General features: G+C 60.4%; 1 protein-coding gene across 1 annotated transcript; it reads left to right on the plus strand.

Moving 5' to 3' along the window:
* Window positions 1-27457, plus strand: PIK3C2B (phosphatidylinositol-4-phosphate 3-kinase catalytic subunit type 2 beta). Its single transcript, XM_039702514.1, has 32 exons — window positions 1-907; window positions 2434-2534; window positions 3035-3189; window positions 3604-3724; window positions 7261-7372; window positions 8403-8482; window positions 8589-8652; window positions 9472-9618; window positions 10747-10780; window positions 11903-12098; window positions 15190-15312; window positions 17038-17205; window positions 17969-18080; window positions 18164-18306; window positions 20598-20786; window positions 20875-20968; window positions 21044-21138; window positions 22079-22259; window positions 22956-23063; window positions 23152-23244; window positions 23687-23816; window positions 24014-24150; window positions 24243-24412; window positions 25037-25193; window positions 25279-25388; window positions 25472-25673; window positions 25761-25882; window positions 25951-26068; window positions 26217-26298; window positions 26391-26497; window positions 26581-26709; window positions 26791-27457. Exons 1-32 carry the CDS (start codon window positions 53-55, stop codon window positions 26977-26979), a joined length of 4824 nt encoding a protein of 1607 aa, XP_039558448.1. The 5' UTR covers window positions 1-52; the 3' UTR covers window positions 26980-27457.
* Window positions 27458-27728: the final 271 nt, after the last annotated feature.

Raw genomic sequence — 27728 nt, forward strand, 5'->3', positions numbered from 1 at the left:
GTTCCCACCCCAGGAGCAGCAGGATGCCGTTCTCCTGACCCCGGCCCGCAGGATGTCGTGCCGCCGCGGTCCCGGCGAGCCGTGGCCGGCGCTGGAGTCGGTGGGGCTGAGCCGCAAGGAGCTGGCGCTGGCCGAGGCGCTGCAGATGGAGTACGACGCCTTATCCCGGCTCCGCCAGGACAAGGAGGAGAGCCGGGCCAGGAAGGAGCAGCTCCAGGAGCGCTCCCTCATCTCCTGGGACGAGCCCGTGGACAGGAGCGCCATCAAAGCGGCGCGGGGGCTCTCCGGCTCCGACCCCGCGCTCAGCCGCGCCGTCCCCGAGGGTCCCCAAGCGCCACCGGGGCCCAGCCCTGCCCGGCCGGAGCCGCAGCCCTGGAAGGGCCCCCTGAGCGGGGATTACCTGCTCATCTTCCAGGGCTCCCAGCGGGATTTCCTCGGGGAGCCCCTCAACGGCTGCGAGCCCCACGGCGGCGGCGGTTCCCCCAAAAAGCTCTCGCCGCCCCCGCTGCCCCCGCGGCACCCGCTGTGGGGCTGCCCCGAGGGCGGCCAGCGCCCGGGCAAGGCGTCCCCGCTGTCCCCCAAGGGCCAGGGCCAGCCCAGGGACATCAACGTCTTCTCGGCGGCTCAGGACAAGCTTTTGGGGCGCCGCATCTCCCAGGAGGATCCCTACGGCGTGGACGCCATCACCTGCCTCAACCTCAAGTCCACCTACGAGCGCGAGGTGCTGAGGGAAGGTTCCCGGGGCTGGAAGGAAGGCGGGAGCATCCTGGAGAAGGAATCCAGCGGGAAGCCGGTGGCACGGAGCAAGACCATGCCCCCCCAGGTGCCCCCGCGCACCTACGGGGCCCGCGCGGGCGGCAGGAAGAACCTGGCGGCCAACAGGAACCGCAGGATCTCCGTGGAGCCGGTGCGGCTTCCCGGGGAGCTGGAGATGGGCTGGGATGGAGATGGGAATTCAGAGGTGGGAGGTCAGAGATGGGAGTTCAGAGATGGGAGTTCAGAGATGGGAGTTCGGAGGTGGGAGTTCAGAGATGGGAGTTCGGAGATGGGAGTTCAGAGATGGGAGTTCAGAGATGGGAGTTCGGAGATGGGAGTTCAGAGATGGGAGTTCAGAGATGGGAGTTCAGAGATGGGAATTCAGAGATGGGCTGGGATGGAGATGGGAATTCAGAGCTGGGAATTTAGAGATGGGAATTCAGAGATGGGAGTTCAGAGATGGGAGTTCAGAGATGGGAGTTCTGAGATGGGAGTTTAGAGATGGGAGTTCAGAGATGGGAATTCAGAGATGGGAGTTCGGAGATGGGAGTTCAGAGGTGGGAATTCAGATGGGAATTCAGAGCTGGGAGTTCAGAGATGGGAGGTCAGAGATGGGAATTCAGAGATGGGAGTTCGGAGATGGGAGTTCAGAGGTGGGAATTCAGATGGGAATTCAGAGCTGGGAGTTCAGAGCTGGGAATTCAGAGCTGGGAATTTAGAGATGGGAATTCAGAGATGGGAGTTCAGAGATGGGAGTTCAGAGATGGGAGTTCTGAGATGGGAGTTTAGAGATGGGAGTTCAGAGATGGGAATTCAGAGATGGGAGCTCAGAGTTGGGAGTTCGGAGTTGGGAGTTCAGAGATGGGAATTCACAGAGATGGGAATTCAGAGATGGGAATTCAGAGATGGGAATTCACAGAGATGGGAATTCAGAGCTGGATGGGGTGTCCCAGAGCTGGGTGTCCTCCTGGGTGGGTTCTCCTTGTGCTGTCATGGTTGCTCCGTGGAATGGGATGTGGGAAGAGGCATCTGAGGGTGGAGATGTCCCATGAGACAGCCCTGCCCAGAGCCCCAGAAACTGAGCCAGACCTGCCCACAACCCCAAATCTGAAAAGTCCCATGAGCCAGACCTGCCCACAACCCCAAAACTGAGCCAGACCTGTCCACAACCCCAAATCTGAAAAGTCCCATGAGCCAGATCTGTCCGCAACCCCAAAACTGAGCCAGACCTGCTCAAAACCCCAAAACTGAGCCAGACCTGTCCACAACCCCAAATCTGAAGTTCCCATGAACCAGACCTGCCCAAAACCCCAAAACTGATGGTCCTGTGGGTCAGACCTGGCACGGCAGTGCCACCTGCCCTGCTGGGGACAGCAGCGAGCCGTGTCCCCTGCAGCACCCCCACGGCCTGGGGACACTCCCTGCCCATCCTGCTGCTCCTCCCTGGGGGATATCCCTGGGAATGGCCACTTTTGGGGGAGCTCTGAGGGTCTCCCAGCTGTGGGCAAGCCAAACCCCCCCCCCATGCTGGCCCACGGCCCCCACACCGCTGCAGGGCCACCTCTGTCCCCACCACGGTGGCCCTGGCGTGGCACAGCGGGGGGTCTGGGGGTCCCCATGGGGGTGTGGGCCCCGGGGGTGACCCCCCAGCTCACGGGCTCGTGCCCTGCCCCACAGGTGGCCCCCAGGCCCCACTCCTTGGCCAACGGCTACGAGCTCTTCGAGGTGTCCGAGGAGCGCGACGAGGAGGTGGCCGCGTTCTGTCACATGCTGGACGTGTGAGTACCCAAAACATCCCCAAAACAACCCAAAGGGGCTTCAGGGCCGTCCTGAGGGGCTTCGGGGCCACCAAAAGGGGATCCAGGGCCACCAAGAGGGGTTTCATGGCCACAAAAGGGGATTCAGGGCCATTCCAATGGGGTTCAGGGCGACCCTGAGGGGCTTCAGGGCCACCAAAAAGGGGACTCGGGGCCAACAAAAGGGGTTTCATGGCCACAAAAAGGACTTCAGGGCCACCAAAAGCGGATTCAGGGCCACCAAAAGGGGATTCAGGGTCACCCCAATGGTTCAGGGCTACCCTGAGAGGCTTCAGGGCCACCCCAAGTGGATTCAGGGCCACCAAGAGGGGTTTCATGGCCACCAAAAAGGGATTCGGGGCCACCAAGAGGGGCGGTTCCCCTTGTGGTGCCAAAAGGGGATTCAAGGCCAGGCCGGTGATTTTTGGGGCTGGGGACCCCCCCAGCCCCGGCAGGAGCCCTGAGCCACCCCTGCCCCGCAGGCTGCGCTCCAGCTGCGGCTCCAGGGACGGCTCCGGCTCGGGCTTGGTGTGGAGCGCGGTGAGCCCGAGCGCGGAGCAGCCGGGCCCCGGCGCCAGCCTCAAGGTGACGGTGCTGTGTGACGGCCTGAGGGAGCCGCTGACCTTCACCTGCGACTGTGAGTGCCGCGGCCGCGGCGGGAGCCGGAATTGCCGCGTTCCCACATTCCCGCTGCTCCTGCCGTTCCTGCCGTTCCCGCCGTTCCCACTGTTCCCGCCGTTCTTGCTGTTCCCACTGTTCCTGATGTTGCCGCTGTTCCTGATATCCCCATCATTCCCCCATCTCCACCATTCCCCGCATCCCAACATTCCGCCGTCCCCACCATTTCCCCAATCCCACCATCCCCACCAATCCCACCATTCCCCCATTCCCACCATCCCCACCATTCCTGTTGTTCCCACCATTCCCACCATCCCCCAATCCCACCATTCCCACCATTCCATCATTCCCCCATCCCCACCATTTCCCCAATCCCACCATTCCCATCAATCCCACAATTTCCCCATCCCCACCACGCCGTTCCCGTCCCCAGGCTCCTCCACCGTGGACCTGCTGATCCACCAGGCCCTGTGCTACACCCACGACGAGCTGCGCGCCGTCGACGTCCAGGATTTCCTGCTCAAGATCTGCGGCCTGGAGGAATTCCTGCAGAAGTGAGTGGCCACGGGGAAAATGGGGAAAAACGGGGGGAAAAACAGAAAGAAATGGGAAAAAGCAGGGGGAAACAGAAAAAAAAAATGGGAAAAAGCAGGGGGAAAACAGAAAGAAATGGGAAAAAGTGGGGGGAAAACAAAAAGAAAAAAGGGAAAAAGCAGGGGAAAAAAAACAGAAAAAAATGGAAAAAGCAGGGGGAAAAAGAAAAAAAAAGGGAAAAAGCAGGGGGAAAAGGAAAAAAATGGGAAAAAGCAGGGGGAAACCAGAAAGAAATGGGAAAAAGCAGGGGGAAAATAGAAAAATGGGAAAAAGCAGGGGGAAAACAGAAAGAAATGGGAAAAAGCAGGGGAAAACCAGAAAAAATGGAAAAACAGGGAAAAAATAGGAAAACCAGGGGAAAATGGGGAAAAAATGGGGGAAAAGCAGGGGAAAAAAGCACAAGGAAAATGGAGAAGAATGGGGGGAATGGAGGGAAAGTGTGGGGGGAAAATCAGGAAAAAACAGGGGGAAAATGGGGAAAAACTGGGTGAAAATTGAGAGAACAGGGAAAAATTAGGAAAAAATAGGGGGGAAACAAGGGAAAAGTGGGGAAAAACAGGGGAAAATGGAAAAAAAACTGGGAAAAACGGGAAAAATAATCTGGGAAACCAGGGAAAAAAACAGGGAAAATATGGAATAAAATGGGAAAACAAGAAAAAAATCTGGGAAACCGTGGGAAGACCAGGGAAAATATGGAATAAAATGGGGAAAGCAGGGGAAAAAAAGCTGGGAAACCAGGGAAAATCCATGGCAGGCACTCCAGGGTGTGATGAAGGCCCAGGGTTGATCCAGCAAGCACAGCAGGAGCTTCTCAGCTCCTTTTCCTGCCTCTGGAGCTGCTCCTGCCAAAAGCAATGTTGGGAATGTCTTGGGAATGTCATTCCTGGTCAGGCTGACTCCCAAACCCCTGGAAAACCAGCTGGGAGCTGCCAAAAATGCTTTTTGGAGGAGGATTCTGTAAAAGCCGTGTCAGGCAGCGGAGCCTGGATAAATCCCAGCCCTGGACAAATCCCAGGAGAAGGTGGGAGAGGGATTTGGGGGGGGATCAGGAATGTCAGGGATGGCCAAAGTGGATCCCATCCCTGCTTCCCTGGAGGAATTCTGGTTTTCCAGGGGTTTGGGGAGCTCTTGCAGAGGGAGAAGCAGCAGCCACGGCGTTCCTGGGGCTGGGGGCAGCTCCTGCCTCTGGAGAGCTGCCCTGGAGCTGGATCAGGACCCAAAGGGATGCCTGGGAACGGGTTTGGGATCGGGAGAGGGAGCCCAGAGCTGCTCCAGCACCCCCAGGGGGGCTTCAGGGACACCAAAGGGGGTTCAGGGACACCTCAAGGGGGTTCAGGGACACCCAGAGGGGGTTCAGGGACACAAAAAGGGGGTTCAGGACCACCAAAGGGGGTTCAAAGCTACCAAAGGGGATTCAGGGGAATCCAAAGGGGGTTCAGGGCCACCTAGAGGGGCTTCATGGCCACCAAAAGAGGCTGCAGAGCCACCAAAAGGGGGTTCAGGGCCACCCTGAGGGGGCTCAGGGCTACCAAAGGAGGTTCAGGGCCACTTTGAAGGGGTTCATGACTACCAAAGGAGGTTCAGGGCCACCTTGAAGGGGTTCATGACTATCAAAGGGGGTTCAAAGCTACCAAAGGGGGTTCAGGGACACCCAGAGGCGATTTAGGGCCACCCTGAAGTGGTTTAGGGCCACCAAAAGGGGCTGTTGCAGGGGTGCCGAGCCCTTGTGGTGCCAAACAGCCCCAGCAGATGTGTCCAGCTGTGTCCAGGTGGGCACGGCAGCCCTGGGGCTGGGGGCTGCCATTCCCAAAGGAATGATCCCCTTTTGGGGCAGGGAGCAGACCCCGCAGGACATCTCCCCGCTCCGCTGGGAAAGCCCTGGCACACAAAGCCCCTTTTGTGGCCGAGGGGACGCTGGAAGTGCCAAACCCTCCCTGAAGGGCTGGGCAGGCCCCGGGGCTCCGCTGCCACCCCGAGCTGCTGGCACGGGATTCCCGTGGGATTGCCCCACCTCAGGGGGCTCCTGCTGCCCAGAGCCAGCCCGGGAACGGGGCTGGAGGGGGAGGCAGCGTGGCATTGCCTGCTCCAGAATTCCCAGTGTGGTTCCTAGCTCAGGGGTTCCCCCTGTCATTCCCAGCTCCAAGGTCCACTGTCATTCCCAGCCCCAGAATTCCCCCTGCCACTCCCACCTGCAGAATTCCCCCTGTCATTCCCAGGTCCAAGGTCCCCCTGTCACTCCCAGCTCCAGGGTTCTCCCTGTCATTTCCAGCTCCAGAATTCCCCCTGCCATTCCCAGCTCCAGAATTTTCCTTGTCACACCCTGCTCCAGGGTTCTCCCTGTCATTCAGGATCCAGAATTCCTCCTGTCATTCCCAGCCCCAGAATTCCCCTTGTCACTCCCAGCTCCAGAATTCCCCCTGTCATTCCCAGGTCCAAGGTCCCCCTGTCATTCCCAGCTCCAGAATTTCCCCTTTCATTCCCAGCTCCAGAATTCCCCCTGTCATTCCCAGCTCTGGAATTCTCCCTTTCATTCCCAGCCCCAGAATTCCCCCTGCCATTCCCAGCTCCAGAATTTTCCTTGTCACTCCCTGCTTCAGGGTTCTCCCTCTCATTCCCAGCTCCAGAATTCCCAGTCATTCCCAGCTCCAAAATTCCCCCTCTCATACCCAGCCCCGGAATTCCCCCTCTCATTCCCAGCCCCAGAATTCCCCCTGTCATTCCCACTCTCCGATCCGTGCCCTGCTTCCCACGGATCCTGGGCAGGTCCTGGCAGGCCGGGCCGGCTCCGGAGGGGAAGGAGGGAAAACAATTCCTCATTCTCTGGATTTCCTGGTGCCACAAAGGTCCCTGTGCAGGCAGGGCGGCCACCCTGAGCCCCGGCCAAGGCTGCCTGCCTGGGGGACGTCGGGATGGGGCACCCAGGCGGGATTTTGGGGCACCCAGATAGAATTTTGGGGTGTGGGATGAGCCAGTGGAGCTCTCCCTGCACGTTTGGCAGGCACGAGTTCACCCAGCCCTGCAGGAAGCTCAGCCTTGCTCTGAGCCCATCCCAAGGGTGCCTGGCTGAGGGATTTCAGGTGGGATTTTGGGGCACCCAGGTAGGATTTTGAGGCAGCTGTGTGGGATTTTGGGGTGTGGGGTGAACCTGTGTCCCTGTCCCTTCATGTTGGACAAGTTCACGAGTTCACCCAGCCCTGCAGGAATCTTGGTCTCACTGTGAACCTCAGCCAAACCTGCCTGGCATGGGGATTTTGGGGCACTCAGGCGGGATTTTGGGGCACTCAGGCGGGATTTTGGGGTATGGGATGAGCCTGTGGAGCTCTCCCTGTACATTTGCCAGGCACAAGTTCACCCAGCTCTGCAGGAAATCTGTTCTCACTGTGAACCTCAGCCAAGGGTGCCTGGCCAGGGGATTTTGGGGCACTCCAGGTGGGATTTTGGGGCAGCCAGGCTGGTTTTTGGGGTGTGGGGTGACCCCGTGGCCCTGTCCCCACAGCAAGCACGCGCTGGGCAGCCACGAGCACATCCAGCACTGCAGGAAATTCGACATCGACATCCGGCTGCAGCTGCTCCGCAGGAAGGGCGTGCGCAGCGACCTGGCCCGCACGGTGCGTGTCACCTCCTGGGACACCGAGGGATTGGTGTCACCTCCTGGGACACTGAGGGATTGGTGTCACCTCCTGGGACACTGAGGGGTTGGTGTAACCTCCTGGGACACTGAGGGATTGGTGTCACCTCCTGGGACACTGAGGGGTTGGTGTAACCTCCTGGGACACCGAGGGATTGGTGTCACCTCCTGGGACACCGAGGGATTGGTGTCACCTCCTGGAACACTGAGGGATTGGTGTCACCTCCTGGGACACCGAGGGATTGGTGTCACCTCCTGGGACACTGAGGGGTTGGTGTAACCTCCTGGGACACTGAGGGATTGGTGTCACCTCCTGGGACACTGAGGGGTTGGTGTAACCTCCTGGGACACCGAGGGATTGGTGTCACCTCCTGGGACACCAAGGGGTTGGTGTCACACCATGGGGTCGGTGTCACCTCCTGGGACTTCAGGGGTTTGGTGTCACCTCCCTGGGACACCAGGGCTTGGTGTCACCTCCCTGGGACAGCGGGGGTGGTGTCACCTCCCTGGGACACTGAGGGCATGGTGTCACCTTCCTGGGACACTGCATGGTCAGTGTCACACCAAGAGGTTTGGTGTCACCTCCCTGGGACACCAAGGGGTTGGTGTCACACCATGAGGTCAGTAGCACCTCCCTGGGACACTGGGGGTTTGGTGTCACCTCCCTGGGACACTGAGGGGTCAGTGTCACACCAAGGGGTTGGTGTCACCTCCCTGGGACTTCAGGGGTTTGGTGTCACTCTCTGGTACTCCTCCGGTCAGTGTCACATCCCTGGGACACTGCAGGGGCAGTGTCACACTGAGGGGCTGGTGTCACCTCCCTGGGACTTCAGGGGTTTGGTGTCACTCTCTGGTACTCCTCGGGTCAGTGTCACATCCCTGGGACACTGCAGGGGCAGTGTCACACTGAGGGGCTGGTGTCACCTCCCTGGGACACTGTGGGGTCAGTGTCACACCGAGGGGTCGGTGTCACCTCCCTGTGGCCCCGCTCAGCCTCTCTGTGTCCCCAGGCCAGCGATGACCAGAGCCCGTCCACCCTCAACCACCACATCCACCTGCAGGAGCGGCCCATCAAGCAGACCATCAGCAGGTAGGGCTGGGACACGGTGGCACTGTCCCCAGTGTCCACCATGGGACACGGTGGCGCTGTCCCCACGTGTCCCCCGGCCGGGCTGAGCGCTGTCCCCGTCCCCCAGACAGGCCCTGAGTCTCCTCTTCGACACCTTCCACAACGAGGTGGACGCGTTCCTGGCGGCCGAGGTGAGCCCAGCGCTGGCTTTGGGGGTTTTGGGGGGTTTTGGGGATTTTGGGGGGTTTGATCCTCTGGGAATGCAGGGGGCAAAGGCTGCTGGGTGTTCCAAACCCCAGATTGTATCCAGGTAGGAATGCTTGGCTCCTCCCCTGGGCGGAGCCTCTCCCAATAGGATCAGCCATGCAGGGACACTCACTGGCCATGAACAAAGGATAATTAATAATTAATGGTCCACGAACAGCAGAGATCTCCCCAGAGGGAGGATGGAAGAGATAAAAATATAAAGAGACAAAACATAAATGTAATGTAACGTAATATAATGTAAATACTATAAATAAATAAATACAATATAGTTATACTTATAAAAATTAATATTATGTAAATATAATATAATATAATATAGTATAATATAATATAATGTAATATAATATAATATAATATGATATAATATCAGATTATATAATAATATTATATAATAATATAATATCAGATTATACCATATCACATCACATCATATATCATGTATCATATATATTATATTATATTATATTATATTATATTATATTATATTATATTATGTTATATTATGTTATATTACATTACATTACATTACATTATATTATATATAAAGATCAAGAGATAAAATATAACTATAATTATAATTTTATAATTATACTATACCATAGTATAATACGATACACTATAAATATAAGAGATAAAGAAATAAAGAGACAAACAAAACTGCCCCACCCCTGACAGACCAACAGCACGCACCCCCCATCCACACCTTCCGTCCCCCTGAGCCGGCTCCCCCCGTGTCCCCTCAGGGCGATGTCCCCCTCAAGGCCGAGCGCGTGATCCAGTCGGTCATGGCCATCTGCAGCGCCCTGGCGGCCGTGGAGTCGCAGGAGATCACCGCTGCCCTCAACCAGATGCCGCCCTGCCCGTCCCGCATGCAGCCCAAGATCCAGAAGGTGAGCCTGGGGTGCCTTGGTTGAACAGCCAGGTTCTGCTGAGGGAGGCAGGAGCCCCCGGGAAATGGGAAATGCAAACCCCCTCCCTCTGAATTGTTATAAATTTGAAATTAAGGGGCTCTCAGGCAAAGATATGGGAGCAGGAATAAGAGTTCTTTATTGGGAAAACTAAAATACAAATGCAGTAGTGCAAACAAAAACCCAAAAAACAACCCTGCCAGAGTCAGTTTAGGAGCTGCCCCCGGGGTCAGGGTGGTGGCACAGCCCCATGCCGGGGTGGCTCAGCCCTCCTGCAGTGCCAGCTGTGCTGCTGCTGCAGCAGGGATCCTGCACAAGGGGGGAGTTTTCCTCTGCAGCTCCAGGGCTGCTGGGATGGGCCTGGTGTCCTCTGGGAATGCAGGGGGCAGGAGAAAGCTGCTCCTGTGGGAATGCGGGGCAGGGGAAAGCTGCTCCTCTGGGAATGCGGGGCAGGAGAAAGCTGCTCCTGTGGGAATGCGGGGCAGGAGAAAGCTGCTCCTGTGGGAATGCAGGGGGCAGAGGCTGTGCTGGTGTCCCAAACCTCAGATTGTATCCAGGTAGGAATGCTTGGCTCCTCCCCTGGGCGGAGCATCTCCCGTGGGATGCTGGAATTGGATCAGCCATGCAGGGACACTCACTGGCCATGGACAGAAAATAATTAATAATTAACGACCCATGAACAGCAGAGATCTCCTGGAGGGAGGATTGGTTGTGGAAGAGATAAAAACTGCCCCATAAGCAGCAGAGAACTGCTCCTCCTTTAAGAGGTGGCAATAGAATCCACACTTCTCTTGCAATCCAGCACCCGAAGGAACTCAGCCAGGAGTGGGAGGAGAAAAAAAATTGTCACATCTGGCTCTTTTCCCTCCTTTCCACCACGTGGAAAATCCCTCAATAGCCGGGAGCAGCCTGGATCTGGCAGCCTGGGGTGGTTACGTAAAATCCACCTTGGCAGCACTCAGGGGTTTCTTGTGTTTTCTCTTTTTTGTGTGTGTGGTTTCTCTCTTTTTTGGTGGTTTTTCTCTCTTTTTTTTAGTGGTTTCTCTTTTTTTTTTTTTGGTGGTTTCTCAATTTTTTCTATGTGTTTTTTTTTTCTCTTTCCCTCCACAGGATCCAAACGTTCTGGCCAAGAGGGAAAATCGAGGTATTTCTCTTCTCCTGCTCCCCTTTTCTGGGCTCAAGTTCGTGCCATGCTTTTCATCTTCAAGCCCCTCCTCCCCCTTCAGTTCTTGAGGCCAAAAAACGGGTTGGAAACCGGTCTGGTTAAAAAAAAAAAAAAAAAAAAAAAAAAAGGATTTTGGGGGGTGTTGTTGCTCCTTGTGAGCTCCAAAAGGAAAATTTGGAATTCCCCTTACTCCAAATGGGAAGTTTGGAATTTCCCCATCATTAATTCACCCCTGAGTGGGGGCAAAGCAGCATGGGGGTTGGGGGTCCCAAATTCAGGTTTGAGGGATGGATCCATGAGGGATTGAGGGATCTCAGAGGGACTGATGGGTCCCTGATGGATTGATGGATCCATGAGTGATCGATGGATCCCTGTCCGTGTTTCCCTGAGGAAAATTGATTGATTCCTGAGGGACTGATGGATCTGTGAGGGATTGATGGATCCCTCTCTGTGTTTCCCTGAGGGATTCATGGATTCCTGAGGGATTGATAGATCCATGAGGGATTGATGGATCGATCCCTGTCCATGTTTCCCTGAGGGATTGATGGAGCCCTGAGGGATTGATGGATTCCTAAGGGATTGATGGATTCCTCAAGGGACTGGTGGATCCCTGTCCGTGTATCCTTTATGGATTGATGGATCCCTATCCATGTTTCCCTGAGGGATGGGTGGATCCCTGAGATATCAATGGATCCCTGTCCATGTTTCCCTGAGGGATTAATGGATCCCTGCCCCCATTTCTGAGGGACTGACGGATCCCTATCCATGTTTCCCTGAGGGATCGATGAATCCATGAGGGATTGATGGATCCCTGTTTCTGGGGGATTCATGGATCCCTATCCATGTTTCCCAGAGGGATCAATGGATCCCTGTCCCCATTTCTGAGGGATCAATGGATCCCTATCCATGTTTCCCTGAGGGATCAATGGATCCCTGTCCATGTTCTCCTGAGGGATCGATGGATCCCCACCCCCGTTTCTGAGGGATTGATGGATCCCTGTCCATGTTCTCCTGACGGATTCATGGATCCCCGCCCCCGTTTCCGAGGCACTGGCGGATCCCCAAGCCACTGACGCATTCCCCCCGCCGTGTCTCCCGCAGAGAGGATCGTGGAGAGCCTCACGGCCGCCATCCTCAACCTGGTGGAGCTCTACTGCAGCACCTTCAACGCCGACTTCCAGACGGCCGCGCCCGGCAGCCGCGAGCTGGGCGTGGCGCAGGAGGCGCGGCTGCTCACCTGCCCCCTGAGCTTCACCGTCTACGCCACGCACCGCATCCCCATCACCTGGGCCGCCAGGTAAGGCCTCGCCCGGTGCCCTGGTGTGCACGGCCAGGTGTGTGACACGGCCACCCAACACCGTCCCTGTCACCTGGGCCCTCCTCGCCCGCTGCCTTGGTGTGCAAAGCTGGGTGGTTGCTGAGGAAGGCACGGCCTCCCCTGAAATGGAAAATGGAATCCCTCCCTCCCGTCGAATTAATGTAATTTTGAAGTTAAGGGATTGTCGGGTAAAGGCGTGGGAATGGGGATGACAGTGGTTTGTTGGGGGAATTAAAATATAAATGCAATAGTGCAAAAAAAAAAACCCAAAAAAAACCATAAAAAAGAAGCCTGAGGGAGTCAGCAAAAAACAAAACGTTCCTGGCAATGTGGCACTTCAAAATCCCACTGTGTGTCTGGGACACCCTAAAATCCCAGTGTGTTCCTGGGAACGCTGGCACTGGGACACCCCAAAATCCCAGAGTGTGTTCCTGGGAACGCTGGCACTGGGACACCCCAAAATCCCAGAGTGTGTTCCTGGGAACGCTGGCACTGGGACACCCCAAAATCCCAGCACACTCCCAGGATCGCTGGCACTGGGACACCCCAAAATCCCAGAGTGTGTTCCTGGGAACGCTGGCACTGGGACACCCCAAAATCCCAGCATATTCCTGGGAATGCTGGCACTGGGACACCCCAAAATCCCAGGTGGGAATGGGGATGACAGTGGTTTCTTGGGGGAATTAAAATATAAATGCAATAGTGCAAAAAAAAAAACCCAAAAAAAAACATAAAAAAGAAGCCTGAGGGAGTCAGCAAAAAACAAAACGTTCCTGGCAATGTGGCACTTCAAAATCCCACTGTGTGTCTGGGACACCCTAAAATCCCAGTGTGTTCCTGGGAACGCTGGCACTGGGACACCCCAAAATCCCAGAGTGTGTTCCTGGGAACGCTGGCACTGGGACACCCCAAAATCCCAGCACATTCCCAGGATTGCTGGCACTGGGACACCCCAAAATCCCAGCACACTCCCAGGATCGCTGGCACTGGGACACCCCAAAATCCCAGCATATTCCTGGGAATGCTGGCACTGGGACACCCCAAAATCCCAGCACATTTCTGGGATCACTGGCACTGGGACACCCCAAAATCCCAGCACACTTCTGGGATTGCTCGTACTGGGACACCCCAAAATCCCAGCATATTTCTGGGATCACTGGCGCTGGGACACCCCAAAACCCCAGCACATTCCCGGGATCCCTGGCGCTGGGACACCCCAAAACCCCAGCCTGTTCCCGGGATCGCTGGCACTGCCAGCCAGGCCGGGATGTCACCGCAGCTCGGGCCGGGCTGGCTCATCCCGAGGCCACCCGGGGGAGGTGACAGATGGCCCCGCGCCCCGCGCCAGCGGCGTGGCCCCTTTGTTCCGCTCCTGCGTGCCCGTGCCCGGCGCGGGGGGGACCGGAGGGGACCGGGAGGGGACCGGGGGGTGGCGACAGCGGCGCCGGCAGAGCCGCCCCGCCGGGGACCCCTCGCCTTTGTCCTTGTCCTTAATGTATTCCCTTGGTGAGTGGCTCCGAACAAAGCGGCGAGCCTGGGAAATGCCGCCAGCCCCTGACCCCCGCGCCCCCCAGCCCTGCCCGGATTGTCGCAGCCCTGCCCGGATTGTCGCTCGGCACCTGCCACATGGCAGGGCCCCCCCGTGTGCCGGAATGCGCCGTGCCATATGGTGCTGGGGACATCGGGGCGGGGGGACGTGTCCCCGTTCTGTCCCCCTTTCCCATCCTCGGGGCAGGATTTAGGGGCTCTGATGATCTGGGTTTTCCCATCATTGTGGAAGGATTTAGGGGTTCTGATGATCCGGGTTTTCCCATCCTCGGGGCAGCATTTAGGGGCTCTGATGATCTGGGTTTTCCCATCATTGTGGAAGGATTTAGGGGTTCTGATGATCCGGGATTTCCCATCCTTGGGGCAGCATTTAGGGGCTCTGGTAATCCAGGTTTTCCCATGCTCGCAGCAGGATTTAGGGGCTCTGATGATCTGGGTTTTCCCATTGTTATGGAAGGATTTAGGGGCTCTGGTGATCTGGGTGAAGCCCCCACTTTTCCATTCTTGGGAAGGATTTAGGGGCTCTGGTAATCCAGGTTTTCCCATCCTTGGGGCAGGATTTAGGGGTTCTGGTGACTCTGGTAAAGTCCGCCCCTTTCCCCTCCTCGGGGCAGGATTTAGGGGTTCTGATGATCTGGGTTTTCCCATCATTGTGGAAGGATTTAAGGGTTCTGGTGATCCGGGTGAAGCCCCCCCTTTTCCATTCTTGAGGAAGGATTTAGGGGCTCTGGTGATCCTGGTAAAGGTCCCCCCACCTTTCTCATTCTTGGAGCAGGATTTAAGGGTTCTGGTGGCCCAGCTAAAGCCCCACTCCTTTCCCAGCCTCGGGACAGGATTTAGGTGCTCTGGTGACCCTGGTAAAGTCCCCCCCTTTCCCCTCCTTGGGGCAGGATTTAGGGGTTCTGGCAGCCCAGATAAAGCCCCACCACTCCTTTCCTATCCTTGGGACAGGATTTAAGGGCTCTGGTGATCCAGGTTTTCCCATCATTGTGGAAGGATTTAGGGGCTCTGGTGACCCTGGTAAAGGTCCCCCCACCTTTCCCATTCTTGGAGCAGGATTTAAGGGTTTTGGTGGCCCAGCTAAAGCCCCACTCCTTTCCCAGCCTCGGGACAGGATTTAGGTGCTCTGGTGACCCTGGTAAAGTCCCCCCCTTTCCCCTCCTTGGGGCAGGATTTAGGGGTTCTGATGATACGGGTTTTCCCATCATTGTGGAAGGATTTAGGGGCTCTGGTGGTCCGGATAAAGCCCCACCACCCCTTTTCCATCCTTGGGGCAGGATTTAGGGGTTCTGATGATACGGGTTTTCCCATCATTGTGGAAGTATTTAAGGGTGCTGGTGATCTGGGTTTTCCCATCATTGTGGAAGGATTTAGGGGCTCTGGTGGTCCGGATAAAGCCCCACCACCCCTTTTCCATCCTTGGGGCAGGATTTAGGGGTTCTGGTGACTCTTCCCCATCCTCAGGACAGGATTGAGGGGCTCAGGTGGCCCCACCCGGCTCATTTGGTGTTTTTCCCTGCAGTTATGAAGATTTCTACCTCTCGTGCTCCCTCAGCCACGGCGGGAAGGAGCTGTGCAGCCCCCTGCTCACCAGGAAGGCCCACGTCTACAAATACCTCTTCCACCTCATCATTTGGGACCAGCAGTAAGGCATTTGGGACCACGGGGGTCCCAGCCACGCTGCCTTCATCACCCTCACCACCATCCTCCCCTCCCCTGCTCCTCCTCCTCCTCCTCTCCGCGCGCGTTTTGGAAGTTTTTGTGTCATGGCCCGGAAATAGCAACCCCCGGGAAAGGGGATCTGCTCCCAAAATAGCGCCGGGAGCAGGCGGGGAGCAGGCTGAGCCCTCGCCACGCCTGGCATCCGCAGCGGCCCGGGAGGTGGGGATGGCACGGGATAATTTTAGACGGCGCCGGTGCCCCCAAGGACGGCGCCCGGCGGGACGGCGGCGAGCGCAGCGACCCCGGGGATCCTTCCCCATCCTTCCCCGTCCTTCCCGCGGGATGTAGCCGCCAGCCCGAGCTCCCTGGGAGCGGCAGAGAGGAATCCCAGCCCCGGGGGTCCCCCACGGCCCCCCCCGGGGTGTGGGGCAAGGTCAGTGCCCGGCGGGGCTCCCCGTGGCGGGCCCGGCCCCGCGGTCACCTTCGCGGGATGGGGAGCGCAGCCTGGCTGTCCCCAACCGCCGGGGTGGCCGCACTTCAGGGACTGCAGGGACTGCAGGGACTTTTCTGGGACTTGCTGGGACTTGCTGGGACTTCCAAGGGCACCCCGGTGCCCGCAGAAGAGGCGGCTGTAGGGCCAGGCTCTCCCGGGGCATCCCAAGGAGGGGACTGGGAGAGCTTGTCCCTGGCACCCTGAACCTGTCCCCAGCACCCTGAGCCCACCCCCCCCCAAGGAGGGGACTGGGAGAGCCTGTCCCTGGCACTCTGAGCCTGTCCCCTGCACCCCGAGCCCATCCCCTGCACCCTGAGCTGGTCCCTGGCACCCTGAGCCTGTCCCTGGCACCCTGAACCTGTCCCCAGCACCCTGAGCCCACCCCCTGCATCCTGATCTTGTCCCTGCCACCCTGAGCTGGTCCCTGCACCCTGAGCCCATCTGCTGCACCCCGAGCCTCTCTCTGGCACCCTGAGCCCATCCCCTGCACCCTGAGCTTGTCCCCAGCACCCCCTGCCCATCCCTGGCACCCTGAGCTGGTGCCTGGCACCCTGTGCCCATCCCTGGCACCCCAAACCCATCCCTGGCACGCCAAACTCATCTCTGACACCTCAAGCCCATCCCCAAGCTCATCCCCAGCACTCTGAGCCCATCTCTGGGACCATGAACCCATCCCTGGCAGCCTGAGCTGGTGCCTGGCACCCTGTGCCCATCCCTGGCACCCCAAACCCATCCCTGGCACCCCAAACTCATCTCTGACACCTCAAGCCCATCCCCAAGCTCATCCCCAGCACTCTGAGCCCATCTCTGGGACCATGAGCCCATCCCTGGCACCCTGAGCTGGTGCCTGGCACCCTGTGCCCATCCCTGGCACCCCAAACCCATCCCTGGCACGCCAAACTCATCTTCACAAAAGGGTCCCCATCCCCAAGCTCATCCCCAGCACTCTGAGCCCATCTCTGGGACCATGAACCCATCCCTGGCAGCCTGAGCTGGTGCCTGGCACCCTGTGCCCATCCCTGGCACCCCAAACCCATCTCTGGCACCCTGAGCCAGTTCCCAACACCCTGAGCCTGTCTCAGGCACCCCGAGCCCATCCCTGGCACCTTGTGCCCATCCCTGGCACCCTGAGCCTGTCCCCATCACCCCCAACCCATCCCTGGCACCCCGAGCCCATCCCCGGCACCCCGTGCCAACCCCAGCTCTCTCCTGCAGGATCTGCTTCCCGGTGCAGGTGAACCGGCTGCCCCGGGAGACCCTGCTCAGTGTCACCCTGTTCGCCGTGCCCGTGCCACCCCCGGGCGGCTCCTCGGACGCCAGCAGGCAGCGCCGGGTCCCCGAGGCCCTGGGCTGGGTCACCACCCCCCTCTTCAACTTCAGGCAGTACGTGGGGTGTGGCAGCACCCTGGGCACGGCGAGGGGCTGGGCTGGCATCCCTGGGGGGCACAGGAGGGTCCCCAGAACCTCAGTGTCCCCAGTGCCAGGGGTCCCCAGAACCTCGGTGTCCCCAGTTCTGTGAGGTCCCCTGGGCATGGCAAGTGGGTGGGCTGGCATCCCTGGGGGAGACAGGAGGGTCCCCAGCATTTTGGGGTCCCCAGCACTCTGGGCACAGGGAGGGGATGCTCAGCTAGCATCCTTGGGGGGCACAGGAGGGTCCCCAGTGCTGTGGGGTCCCCTGGGCACAGGGAGGGGCTGGGCTGGCATCCCTGAGGAGCACAGGAGGGTCCCCAGAACCTCGGTGTCCCCAGTGCTGTGGGGTCCCCTGGGCAGAGTGAGGGGCTGGGCTGGCATCCCTGGGGGTCACAAAAGGGTCCCCAATGCTGTGGAGTCCCCAGAACCTCAGTGTCCCCTGTGCCAGGGGTCCCCAGCACCCTGGGCACAGGGAGGGGCTCAGCTGGTATCCCTGGGGGGCACAGGAGGGTCCCCAGTGCCGTGGGGACCCCAGAACCTCGGTGTCCCCAGTGCTGTGGGGGCACAGTGAGTGGCTGGGCTGGCATCTTTGAGGGGCACAGGAGGGTCCCATGGGGTCCCCAGAACCTCAGGGTCCCCAGTGCCAGGGTCCCCAGTGCCCGAGCTCAGCACCAGCAGCGGTGCCCCCCTCGTGCCCCAGCAGAGTGCCCCCCAGTGCCACCCCTTGTCCCCCCAGGGTCCTGACCTGCGGGCGGAAGCTCCTGGGCTTGTGGCCGGCCACTCAGGACAACTCCAGGGCCAGGTCGAGCGCCCCAAACTTCAACCAGCCCGACAGCGTCATCCTGCAGGTACGTGCTGGCACTCCAGGGGCACAGACCCCCCCTCCCCAGAGCTCCTGGTGGGGGTCCCTCACCCTCTGCCTGTGCCCCAGATCGACTTCCCCAGCTCGGCCTTCGAGGTGAAGTTCACCAGCCCGCCCGCGGCCGAGGGCAGCCCCCGCTTCGAGTTCGGCAGCCTGGGGGAGGAGGAGCAGCGCCAGCTGCGGGACGCCATGCAGAAAAAATCCCTTTATTGGTAAAAACACCCGGGGCGGCACTGCCTGGCTGGGGGCACAGCGGTGACACCCCCCGGCACGCACAGGGGGTGGCACAGGGGGGGTTCCTGTGACTTTGGAGCTGGGGGGTGTCCCGTGCTCTGCGCTCACTGTTGTCCCCTCCTCGGGGACAGCTGGCCGGTGCCACGGCCAGGCTGGCACAGGGATCGGGTGTCAGCAGCTGCCCAGAGGGGCAGGGGCTGGCAGCAGGGCTGGCTCGGGGGTCCCTGGGCAGGGGGACAGCCAGGGACAGCTCTGTCCCCGCTGGGCACGGGGCCTGCTGGCTGTCCCTCAGCAGGGCCCTGCTGCCACCAGCCCCTCTGTCCCGGGGGCATGCAGGGGGGCTCGGGGATTTATTGGGGTTCCAGTAAATGCTGGGGGCAGAGGGGGCACACACCCCATCCTGCCAGCCCTGTTCTGTCCAGGTGTGAGGAGGGCACAGGGGTGCCACCTCTCCGTCCTGCCAGCCCCATTTAATCCATGCACAGTGGGGCACAGAGATGCCACCTCCCTGACCTGCCAGCCCCATCCCATCCACAGGTTTTGGGGTCACAGGGATGCCACCTCCCAGTCCTGCCAGCCCCATTTAATCCGTGCACAGTGGGGCACAGAGATGCCACCTCCCTGAGCTCCATCATGTTCTGGGGTCCCAGGGATGCCACCTCCTCACTGTCCCATGTGTTTCAGGGTCACAGGAATGCCACCTCCATAGGTCCCATGTGTTATGGGTCACAGAGATGTCACCTCCTTGACCTTCCATGTGTTCTGGGGTCACAGGCATGCCACCTCCCCTACATCTCATGTCTTCTGGGGGCACAGGGATGTCACCTCCCTGACCTTCCAGCCCCATTTAATCCATGCACAGTGGGGCACAGGCATGCCACCTCCATGAGCTCCATCATGTTCTGGGATCACAGGGATGCCACCTCCTCACCCTCCCATGTGTTTTGGGGTCACAGGGGTGCCACCTCCCAATCCTGTCAGCCCCATCCCATCCACAGGTTTTGGGGTCACAGGAATGCCACCTCTCCATCCTGCCAGCCCCATTCTCTCCATGCACAGTGGGTCACAGGAATGCCACCTCCCCGCACACACCCCATCCTGCCAGCCCTGTTCTGTCCAGGTGTGAGGAGGGCACAGGGGTGCCACCTCTCTGTCCTGCCAGCCCCATTTAATTCATGCACAGTGGGGCACAGGGATGCCACCTCCCTGACCTGCCAGCCCCATCCCATCCACAGGTTTTGGGGTCACAGGGATGCCACCTCCCAGTCCTGCCAGCCCCATTTAATCCGTGCACAGTGGGGCACAGGAATGCCACCTCCCTGAGCTCCCACAGGTTTTGGGGTCACAGGGATGTCACCTCCCCATCCTGCCAGCCCCATTCTCTCCATGCACAGTGGGGCACAGGGATGCCACCTCCCCTACCTCCGATGTATTTTGGGGTCACAAGGGTGCCACTTCCTCATCCTCCCATGTGTTTTGGGGTCACAGGCATGCCACCTCCCCTACATCTCATGTCTTCTGGGGGCACAGGGATGTCACCTCCCTGACCTTCCAGCCCCATTTAATCCATGCACAGTGGGGCACAGACATGCCACCTCCATGAGCTCCATCATGTTCTGGGATCACAGGGATGCCACCTCCTCACCCTCCCATGTGTTTTGGGGTCACAGGGGTGCCACCTCCCAATCCTGTCAGCCCCATCCCATCCACAGGTTTTGGGGTCACAGGAATGCCACCTCTCCATCCTGCCAGCCCCATTCTCTCCATGCACAGTGGGTCACAGGAATGCCACCTCCCCAACCTCCCACGTCTTCTGGGGTCACAGGAATGCCACCTCCCCTACGTCCCATGTCTTCTGGGGACACAGGGATGCCACCTCCCAATCCTGCCAGCCCCATTCTCTCCATGCACAGTGGGGCACAGAGATGCCACCTCCCCTATGTCCCATGTGTTATGGGTCACAGAGACGTCACCTCCCAGTCCTGCCAGCCCCATTCTCTCCATGCACAGTGGGGCACAGAGATGCCACCTCCCTGAGCTCCATCATGTTCTGGGGACACAGGGGTGCCACCTCCCTGACCTTCCAGCCCCATCCCGTCCACAGGTTTTGGGGTCACAGGGATGCCACCTCCCCTACATCCCATGTGTTATGGGTCACAGCGACGTCACCTCCCTGACCTTCCATGTGTTCTGGGGTCACAGGGGTGCCACCTCGTCCCCCTCCCGCCCCCGCCTCGCCCTCCCTGACGCTGTCCCCGTGTCCCCCCAGGCTGACGGACGCGGACCGGCAGCGGCTGTGGGAGAAGCGCTGCCACTGCCACGCGTCCCCCGGCGCCCTGCCCATGCTGCTGGCCAGTGCCCCCAGCTGGGACTGGGGCTGCCTGCCCGACATCTACGCCCTGCTCAGCCAGTGGAGCTCCATGAGCCACCAGGACGCCCTGGGGCTGCTGCACGCCACGTAAGCCCCCGCGGGCCGTGGGGACACCCATGACGTGTGGCGGTGGCTGCAGGGCGCTGTCACCCCACGGAACGTGTCCCCGCTGCAGGTTCCCGGACCAGGAGGTGAGGAGGACGGCCGTGCAGTGGATCGACTCCATCTCGGACACGGAGCTGCTGGATTACCTGCCCCAGCTGGTGCAGGTGCGTGGTGGCACCGGGATGTGCCAGGGGTGCCCGCGGGTGCCACCGCGGCGCTGTGACACTGTCCCTGCGCAGGCCCTGAAGTACGAGTGCTACCTGGACAGCCCCCTGGTGCGCTTCCTCATGAAGAGGGCCATTTGTGACCTGAAGATCACCCACTACTTCTTCTGGTGGGTTTGGGGGCTCTGGGAGCAGCGGGGGCACCCTGAGGCTGGCCTGACCCCGTGTGTCCCCAAGCTAGGGAGGCACCCTGAGGCTGGCCTGACCCCGCATGTCCCCAAGCTAGGGAGGCACCCTGAGGCTGGCCTGACCCCGTGTGTCCCCAAGCTAGGGAGGCACCCTGAGGCTGGCCTGACCCCGCATGTCCCCAAGCTAGGGAGGCACCCTGAGGCTGGCCTGACCCCGTGTGTCCCCAAGCTAGGGAGGCACCCTGAGGCTGGCCTGACCCCGCATGTCCCTAATCCAGTGGGGCTCCCAAGCCTGGCCTGGCCCTGCATGTCCTCAAACCAGAGGAGCACCCTGAGCCTGGCTTGACCCCGAGTGTCCCCAGGCTAGGGAGGGACCCTGAGGCTGGCCTGACCCCACATGTCACCAAACCAGGCAGGACCCTGAGCCTGGCCTGATCCTGTGTGTCCCCAAGCCGGGCAGGACCCTGAGCCTGGCCTGTCCCCACATGCCCCCAGTCTGGTAGGGTCCCAGAGCTTGGCCTGTCCCCACATGTCCCCAAACCAAGTGGGACCCCAAGCTTGGCCTGACCCTGTGCATCCCCAAGCTGAGTGTCACCCCGAGCCTGGCCTGACCCTACATGTCCCCAAACAAGAGGAGCACCCTGAGCCTGGCCTGACCCCACATGTCCCCAAACCGGGTGGGTCCCCGAGCCTGGCGTGACCCCGCGTGTCCCCAGTCTGGTAGGGTCCTCGAGCTTGGCCTGACCCTGCATGTCCCCAAGCTGGGCGGGACCCTGAAGTTGGCCTGATGCCACATGTCCTTGAGCCTGGCGTGACCCCACATGTCCCCAAACCGGGTGGGACCCCAAGTCTGGCCTGTCCCCACATGTCCCCAAACCGGGTGGGTCCCCGGGCCTGGCGTGACCCCGCGTGTCCCCAGCAGGCTGCTGAAGGACGGCCTCAAGGACTCCCAGTTCAGCATCCGGTACCAGTACCTGCTGGCCGCGCTGCTGTGCTGCTGCGGGAAGGGGCTGCGCGAGGAGTTTGACCGGCAGTGCCTGCTGGTCAGCACGCTGGCCAGGCTGGCACAGCAGGTCCGGGACGCCGCGCCCTCCGCCCGCCAGGTGGGTGCTGGGGGGCTGGGAGGGGTGCAGGGGGTGCTGGGTGCCAGCCCCTGTCCCATGCCCGCCTTGTCCCATCACGTTCCTGCCCTATCCCATGTCCACCCTGGGTTTTGCCCGCTGTATTCCTACTCCATCCCATGCTGACCCCTTCCCATGCCCACCCCTCTCTATCCCATTTCTATCCCATGGTCACCCTGTTCCTTGCCCATCCCATCCCATCCCATCCCATCCCATCCCATCCCATCCCATTTCCACCTTGTCCCTTGCCCAACCCCCCCCATTCCCATGGATCACATCTCCACTCCATTCCCATGGATCCCATCCCATTCGCATGAATCCCATCCACCCCATTCCCACGGATCCCATCCCAACTCATCCCATCCCCACCCCATTCCCATGGACCCCATCCTATCCCATCCCACCTCATTCCCATGGATCCCACCCCATTCCCACGGATCCCACCCTGTTCCCACGGATCCCATTCCCACAGATCCCACCCCATTCCCATGGATCCCATCCCACCCCATTCCCACGGATCCCATTCCCATGAATCCCATCCTACCCCATTCCCATGAATCCCATCCTCCCATCCTACCCCATTCCCATGGATCCCACCCCATTCCCACGGATCCCATCCCATCCCACCCCACCCCATTCCCACGGATCCCATTCCCACGGATGCCCCGTTCCCCCCAGGCCATCCTGCGCGAGGGGCTGGAGGACGTGGCGCAGTTCTTCAAGGCGCACGGCTCGTGCCGGCTGCCGCTGAGCCCCAGCCTGCTGGTCAAGGGCATCGTGCCCCGGGTGAGTGCCAGCCCGGGGGGCTCGGGGGGCTCCTCTGCCCGCTCCCGGCTCGCCCTGACCCGCTGCCCCTCCCTCCTCCCCACGGCAGGACTGCTCCTACTTCAACTCCAACGCCGTCCCGCTGAAGCTCTCCTTCCAGAACGTCGATCCGCTCGGGGAGAACATCCGCGTCATCTTCAAGGTCAGCCTCTGGAAATGCCCAAACCCTGGCACAGCCCTCTGAGAATGCCCCTGCTCCGTGCTCTGAGGGCTCTGGTGGCTCTGGGGGTTCTCCCCTGGCCCTGGGGGTTGTGGTGGCCCTGATGGCTCTCCTCTGGCTCTGGTGACTGTGGTGGTTCTCCCCTGGTTCTGGTGGCTCTGATGGCTCTCCCCCTGCCCTGATGGTTGTCCCCTGACCCTGATGTCTCTGGTGGCTCTGGTGGCCCTGATGGTTCTCCCTGGCTCTGATGGCTCTGGTGGTTCCTCCCCTGGCCCTGATGTTCTCCCCTGGCCCTGATGTCTCTGATGGCTCTGGTGGCTCTTGTGCCTCTGGTGGCTCTGGTGTCTCTGATGGCTCTGGTGGCTCTTGTGCCTCTGGTGGCTCTTCCCTGGCTCTGATGGCTCTGGTGGCTCTTCCCCGGCAGTGTGGCGATGACCTGCGGCAGGACATGCTGACGCTGCAGATGATCCGCATCATGAACAAGATCTGGGTGCAGGAGGGGCTGGACATGCGCATGGTCATCTTCCGCTGCTTCTCCACCGGCCGCGGGCGAGGTGAGATGGAGTTTGGGTGTCCCCAGGTGTCCCTGGTGGGGCTGGGGCTGGCCCAGGACATCCTGGGGTCGGATCCCACCAGCCCATCCCTGTCACGCAGTGGTGACGGGTGGGGAGCGGTTGGGTTGGTGACACAGGGGGTCGGGGTCGTGGTTGTTGGGGTTGGAAGGGTCTCACCCCCCTGTCCCACCTGCCAGGCATGGTGGAGATGATCCCCAACGCCGAGACCCTGCGGAAAATCCAGGTGGAGCACGGCGTGACCGGCTCCTTCAAGGACCGGCCGCTGGCGGACTGGCTGCAGAAACACAACCCCGAGGAGGACGAGTACGAGAAGGTGAGGAACAATCCCCGCTCCTTGTGTCCCCCATTCCAGGGACCAGCCCCTTGCTTCCATCCTTTCTCCACGTCCTTCCTTGTTCCTCACAGGCCGTGGAAAACTTCATCTACTCCTGCGCCGGCTGCTGCGTGGCCACCTACGTGCTGGGCATCTGTGACAGGCACAACGACAACATCATGCTCAAGACCACGGGCCACATGTTCCACATCGATTTCGGCCGGTTCCTGGGCCACGCCCAGATGTTTGGCAACATCAAGAGGTGAGAGGGACCTCCTGCCTCACCCCTGCCGAGGGGGAAGCTCCCTGTCCTTGTCCTGGTGGTGGGTGACCTCTTCTTCATGTCCTGGTGGCGGGTGACCTCTCCAGTCATCCCAGTGGTGGCCACAGTGACCTCCCCTTCTCTTTGTCCTGGTGGGAGGTGACCTTCTTCTGTCTTTGTCCTATTGGTGGGTGATCTCTGCCTCTCCTTGTCCTGGTGGTGGGTGACCTCTCCCTCTCCTCATCCTGCTCATCAGTGACCTTTCCCTCTCCTTGTCCTGATGGTGGGTGACCTCTCCCTCTGCTTGTCCTGGCAGTGAGTGACCTTTCCCTCTCCTCATCCTGCTCATCAGTGACCTCTCCCTCTTCTCATCCTGGTGGTGGGTCTTGTCCTGGTGGGAGGTGACCTTCCTGTCTCCTTGTCCTGGTGGGAGATGACCTCCTTCTGTCTTTGTCCTATTGGCGGGTGACCTCCCCCTCTGCTTGTCCTGGGAGTGGGTGACCTCTCCCTCTTCTCATCCTGGTGGTGGGTGACCTCTCCCTCTTGATGTCCTGGCAGTGGGTGACCTCTCCTTGTCCCGCCCCCCACTCCTACTCACTTTGTCCCTCCTGTCCCCTGGCGCAGGGACCGGGCGCCGTTTGTCTTCACCTCGGACATGGCGTACGTCATCAACGGCGGGGACAAGCCCTCCAGCCGCTTCCACGACTTCGTGGACCTGTGCTGCCAGGCCTACAACCTGATCCGCAAGCACACCCACCTCTTCCTCAACCTGCTGGGGCTGGTGAGAGCCAGGGGTGACAAAACTCCCCTCGGCGTGGCACGGGGGTCCCTCTGTGCCCCGTGCTCATCCCTGCCCTCCCTGCCAGATGCTGTCCTGCGGCATCCCCGAGCTCTCCGACCTGGAGGACCTCAAGTACGTCTACGACGCGCTGAGGCCGCAGGACTCCGATGCCGACGCCACCACCTACTTCACCAGGTGGGGGACACGGGTGGGTGACACAGCAGCGGCCGGGGGGTCCCGCGGACGGTGGCACTGAGCGCGCGGTGGCCTCCTTGCAGGTTGATCGAGTCCAGCCTGGGCAGCGTGGCCACCAAGCTCAACTTCTTCATCCACAACCTGGCGCAGATGAAGTTCGCGGGCTCGGACGCGCGGCCCGCGCTGTCCTTCGCGCCCCGCACGCACACCCTCAAAACGTCCGGCCGGATCCGCGACGTCTTCCTCTGCCGCCACGAGAGGGTCTTCAACCCCAGCAAGGGCTACGTGAGTGGGGACAGCTGGGGACAGGCCCAGGCTGGGCTCGGGGCGCCCCAGCTCCCCACCCCACGTCACGGCCCCGTCTCCCCGCAGACCTACGTGGTGAAGGTGCAGAGGGACAACAGCGAGGTCACCTTCGTGCAGCGCACCTTCGAGGAGTTCCAGGAGCTGCACAACAAACTGCGCCTCCTCTTCCCCTCCTCGCTGCTGCCCAGGTACCCCTGAAGCCCCCCAGGGACTCCCCAGATCCCCCCGGGACCCCGCTGAGTGCCCGTCCCCGCAGCTTCCCCAGCAGGTTCGTCATCGGGCGCTCGCGGGGCGAGGCGGTGGCCGAGCGGCGCAAGGAGGAGCTCAACGGCTACATCTGGCACCTGATCCACGCCGCCCCCGAGGTGGCAGAGGTGGGGACACGGGACAGGGAGGTGGGGACAGCGCCAGGACCACCAGTGAGGCGGGGAAACACTTGGGGACAACGCAGCTGCCCTCGGTTTTGAATGGCGGGGATGTTGTCACCGCTGTCACCACTAATGTCACCTCCTGACCCCGCAGTGTGACCTCATCTACACCTTCTTCCACCCCCTGCCCCGCGATGAGAAGGCGGCTGGAACCAACCCGACCCCAAAGCCGGCAGGTGGGGAAGGGGTGACTTTGGGGGGTGATTTCGGGGGGTGATGGCAGCCGGTGACATCAGGGGCGTGCCATCCCTCCTGTCCCCCTCTCCAGACGCCACGTGGGCTCGATCCCTGGGCAAGGTCGGCGGGGAGGTGAAGCTCTCCATCTCCTACAAGAACAACAAGCTCTTCATCATGGTGATGCACATCCGAGGGCTGGTAGGAGCGCGGCGCCCACGGGAGCGGGCCCGGGGGGCTGTCCCCTCCCCGCGCTCACGCCGTGTCCCCACTGTGCCCCACAGCCACCCCTGCAGGACGGCAACGACCCCGACCCCTACGTCAAGACCTACCTGCTGCCCGACCCCCAAAAAACCACCAAGAGGAAAACCAAAGTGGCCCGAAAAACCTGCAACCCCACCTACAACGAGATGGTAGGAGGAGGGACAGGGACGCATTCGGGGCGTCCCCAGGGGTGGCCGCGGCTGAGGGCTTGTCCCCGTTGTGTCCCACAGCTGGTGTACGACGGGATCCCCCGGGGGGACCTGGAGCAGCGGGAGCTGCGGCTGAGCGTGCTGAGCGAGGAGGGATTTTGGGAGAACATCCTGCTGGGGGAGGTGGGCATTCGCCTCCGCGACCTGGACCTGGCCCACGAGAAGATGGGCTGGTTCGCCCTGGGCTCCCGCGGCCACGGCACCCTCTGAGTCCCCGTGGGGACCCCCGGGGTGTCCCCAAAAGTGGCTTTTTTTTTAAGTTTACCTTGTGTCAAGGGAGCAACGCGGGGAGGGCGGGGCGTGGGGCGGTTCGGGGGTTATTTCTTCCTTTGGGATATCCGTATTTTAATTTTTTTAATAACGAGTAGCGTGAGCACCGGGGCGGGGGGGAGGGCTGGGGGGTGTGTGGACCCCCCCACCCCAGGAATCGGGCAATTCCCACCGCGGGGAATTCGCTCCCAAAGGAGAGCGGCGTGGCGAGTTGCCCGTCCCGTGTGGCTGCCGGCCACCCTCGGTGTCCCCATGCCTGGGGACACCCGTGTCCCTCCCGCCTGGCACCCGGCCCCGGGTGCGGGCTTGGTGCCTGTGGTGCTTTGTTTACAGCGACAGCTCCGTAAACGGACGAAATGTTTCTCAGGATCGAGAATAATTAACTTTAACCTTTATATTAAAAGTTTTAAATATTGGATCTGGTGGCACTTGGGGCATGGGGGATGCTCTGGCTTCTCGAGGGTGGGCGAGCTGGGAATCTCCTGCCTTGGGACCCTCCTGTTTGGAACACGGGGATGGGACCAAAAAAGGGGATGAAAGGCAGGGGTGGCACATCTGCCCCTCTGCCTGCACATCTGGGCGCACATCTGGGCACACCTCTGCACCTCTGCCCATCGCACCCTGCAGAACGCCGAGCCCTGGGGGTCTGGGGTCTGCCTCCCTCAACCCCCAGCTCCTCTCCCAGTGCG

This window comes from Passer montanus, unplaced genomic scaffold (assembly GCF_014805655.1).
Source record: "Passer montanus isolate IOZ18808 unplaced genomic scaffold, ASM1480565v1 scaffold157, whole genome shotgun sequence".
NCBI lineage: Eukaryota > Metazoa > Chordata > Aves > Passeriformes > Passeridae > Passer > Passer montanus.

What these genes read in the sequence shown, in the direction of transcription:
- PIK3C2B (XM_039702514.1), top strand. Translation starts at nt 53, where the DNA reads ATGTCGTGCCGCCGCGGTCCCGGCGAGCCGTGGCCGGCGCTGGAGTCG. An exon ending in ACGCGTTCCTGGCGGCCGAG is followed by an intron (nt 8,653 to 9,471) that starts GTGAGCCCAGCG and finishes GTGTCCCCTCAG; the next exon opens with GGCGATGTCCCCCTCAAGGC. An exon ending in TCAAGGGCATCGTGCCCCGG is followed by an intron (nt 23,064 to 23,151) that starts GTGAGTGCCAGC and finishes TCCCCACGGCAG; the next exon opens with GACTGCTCCTACTTCAACTC.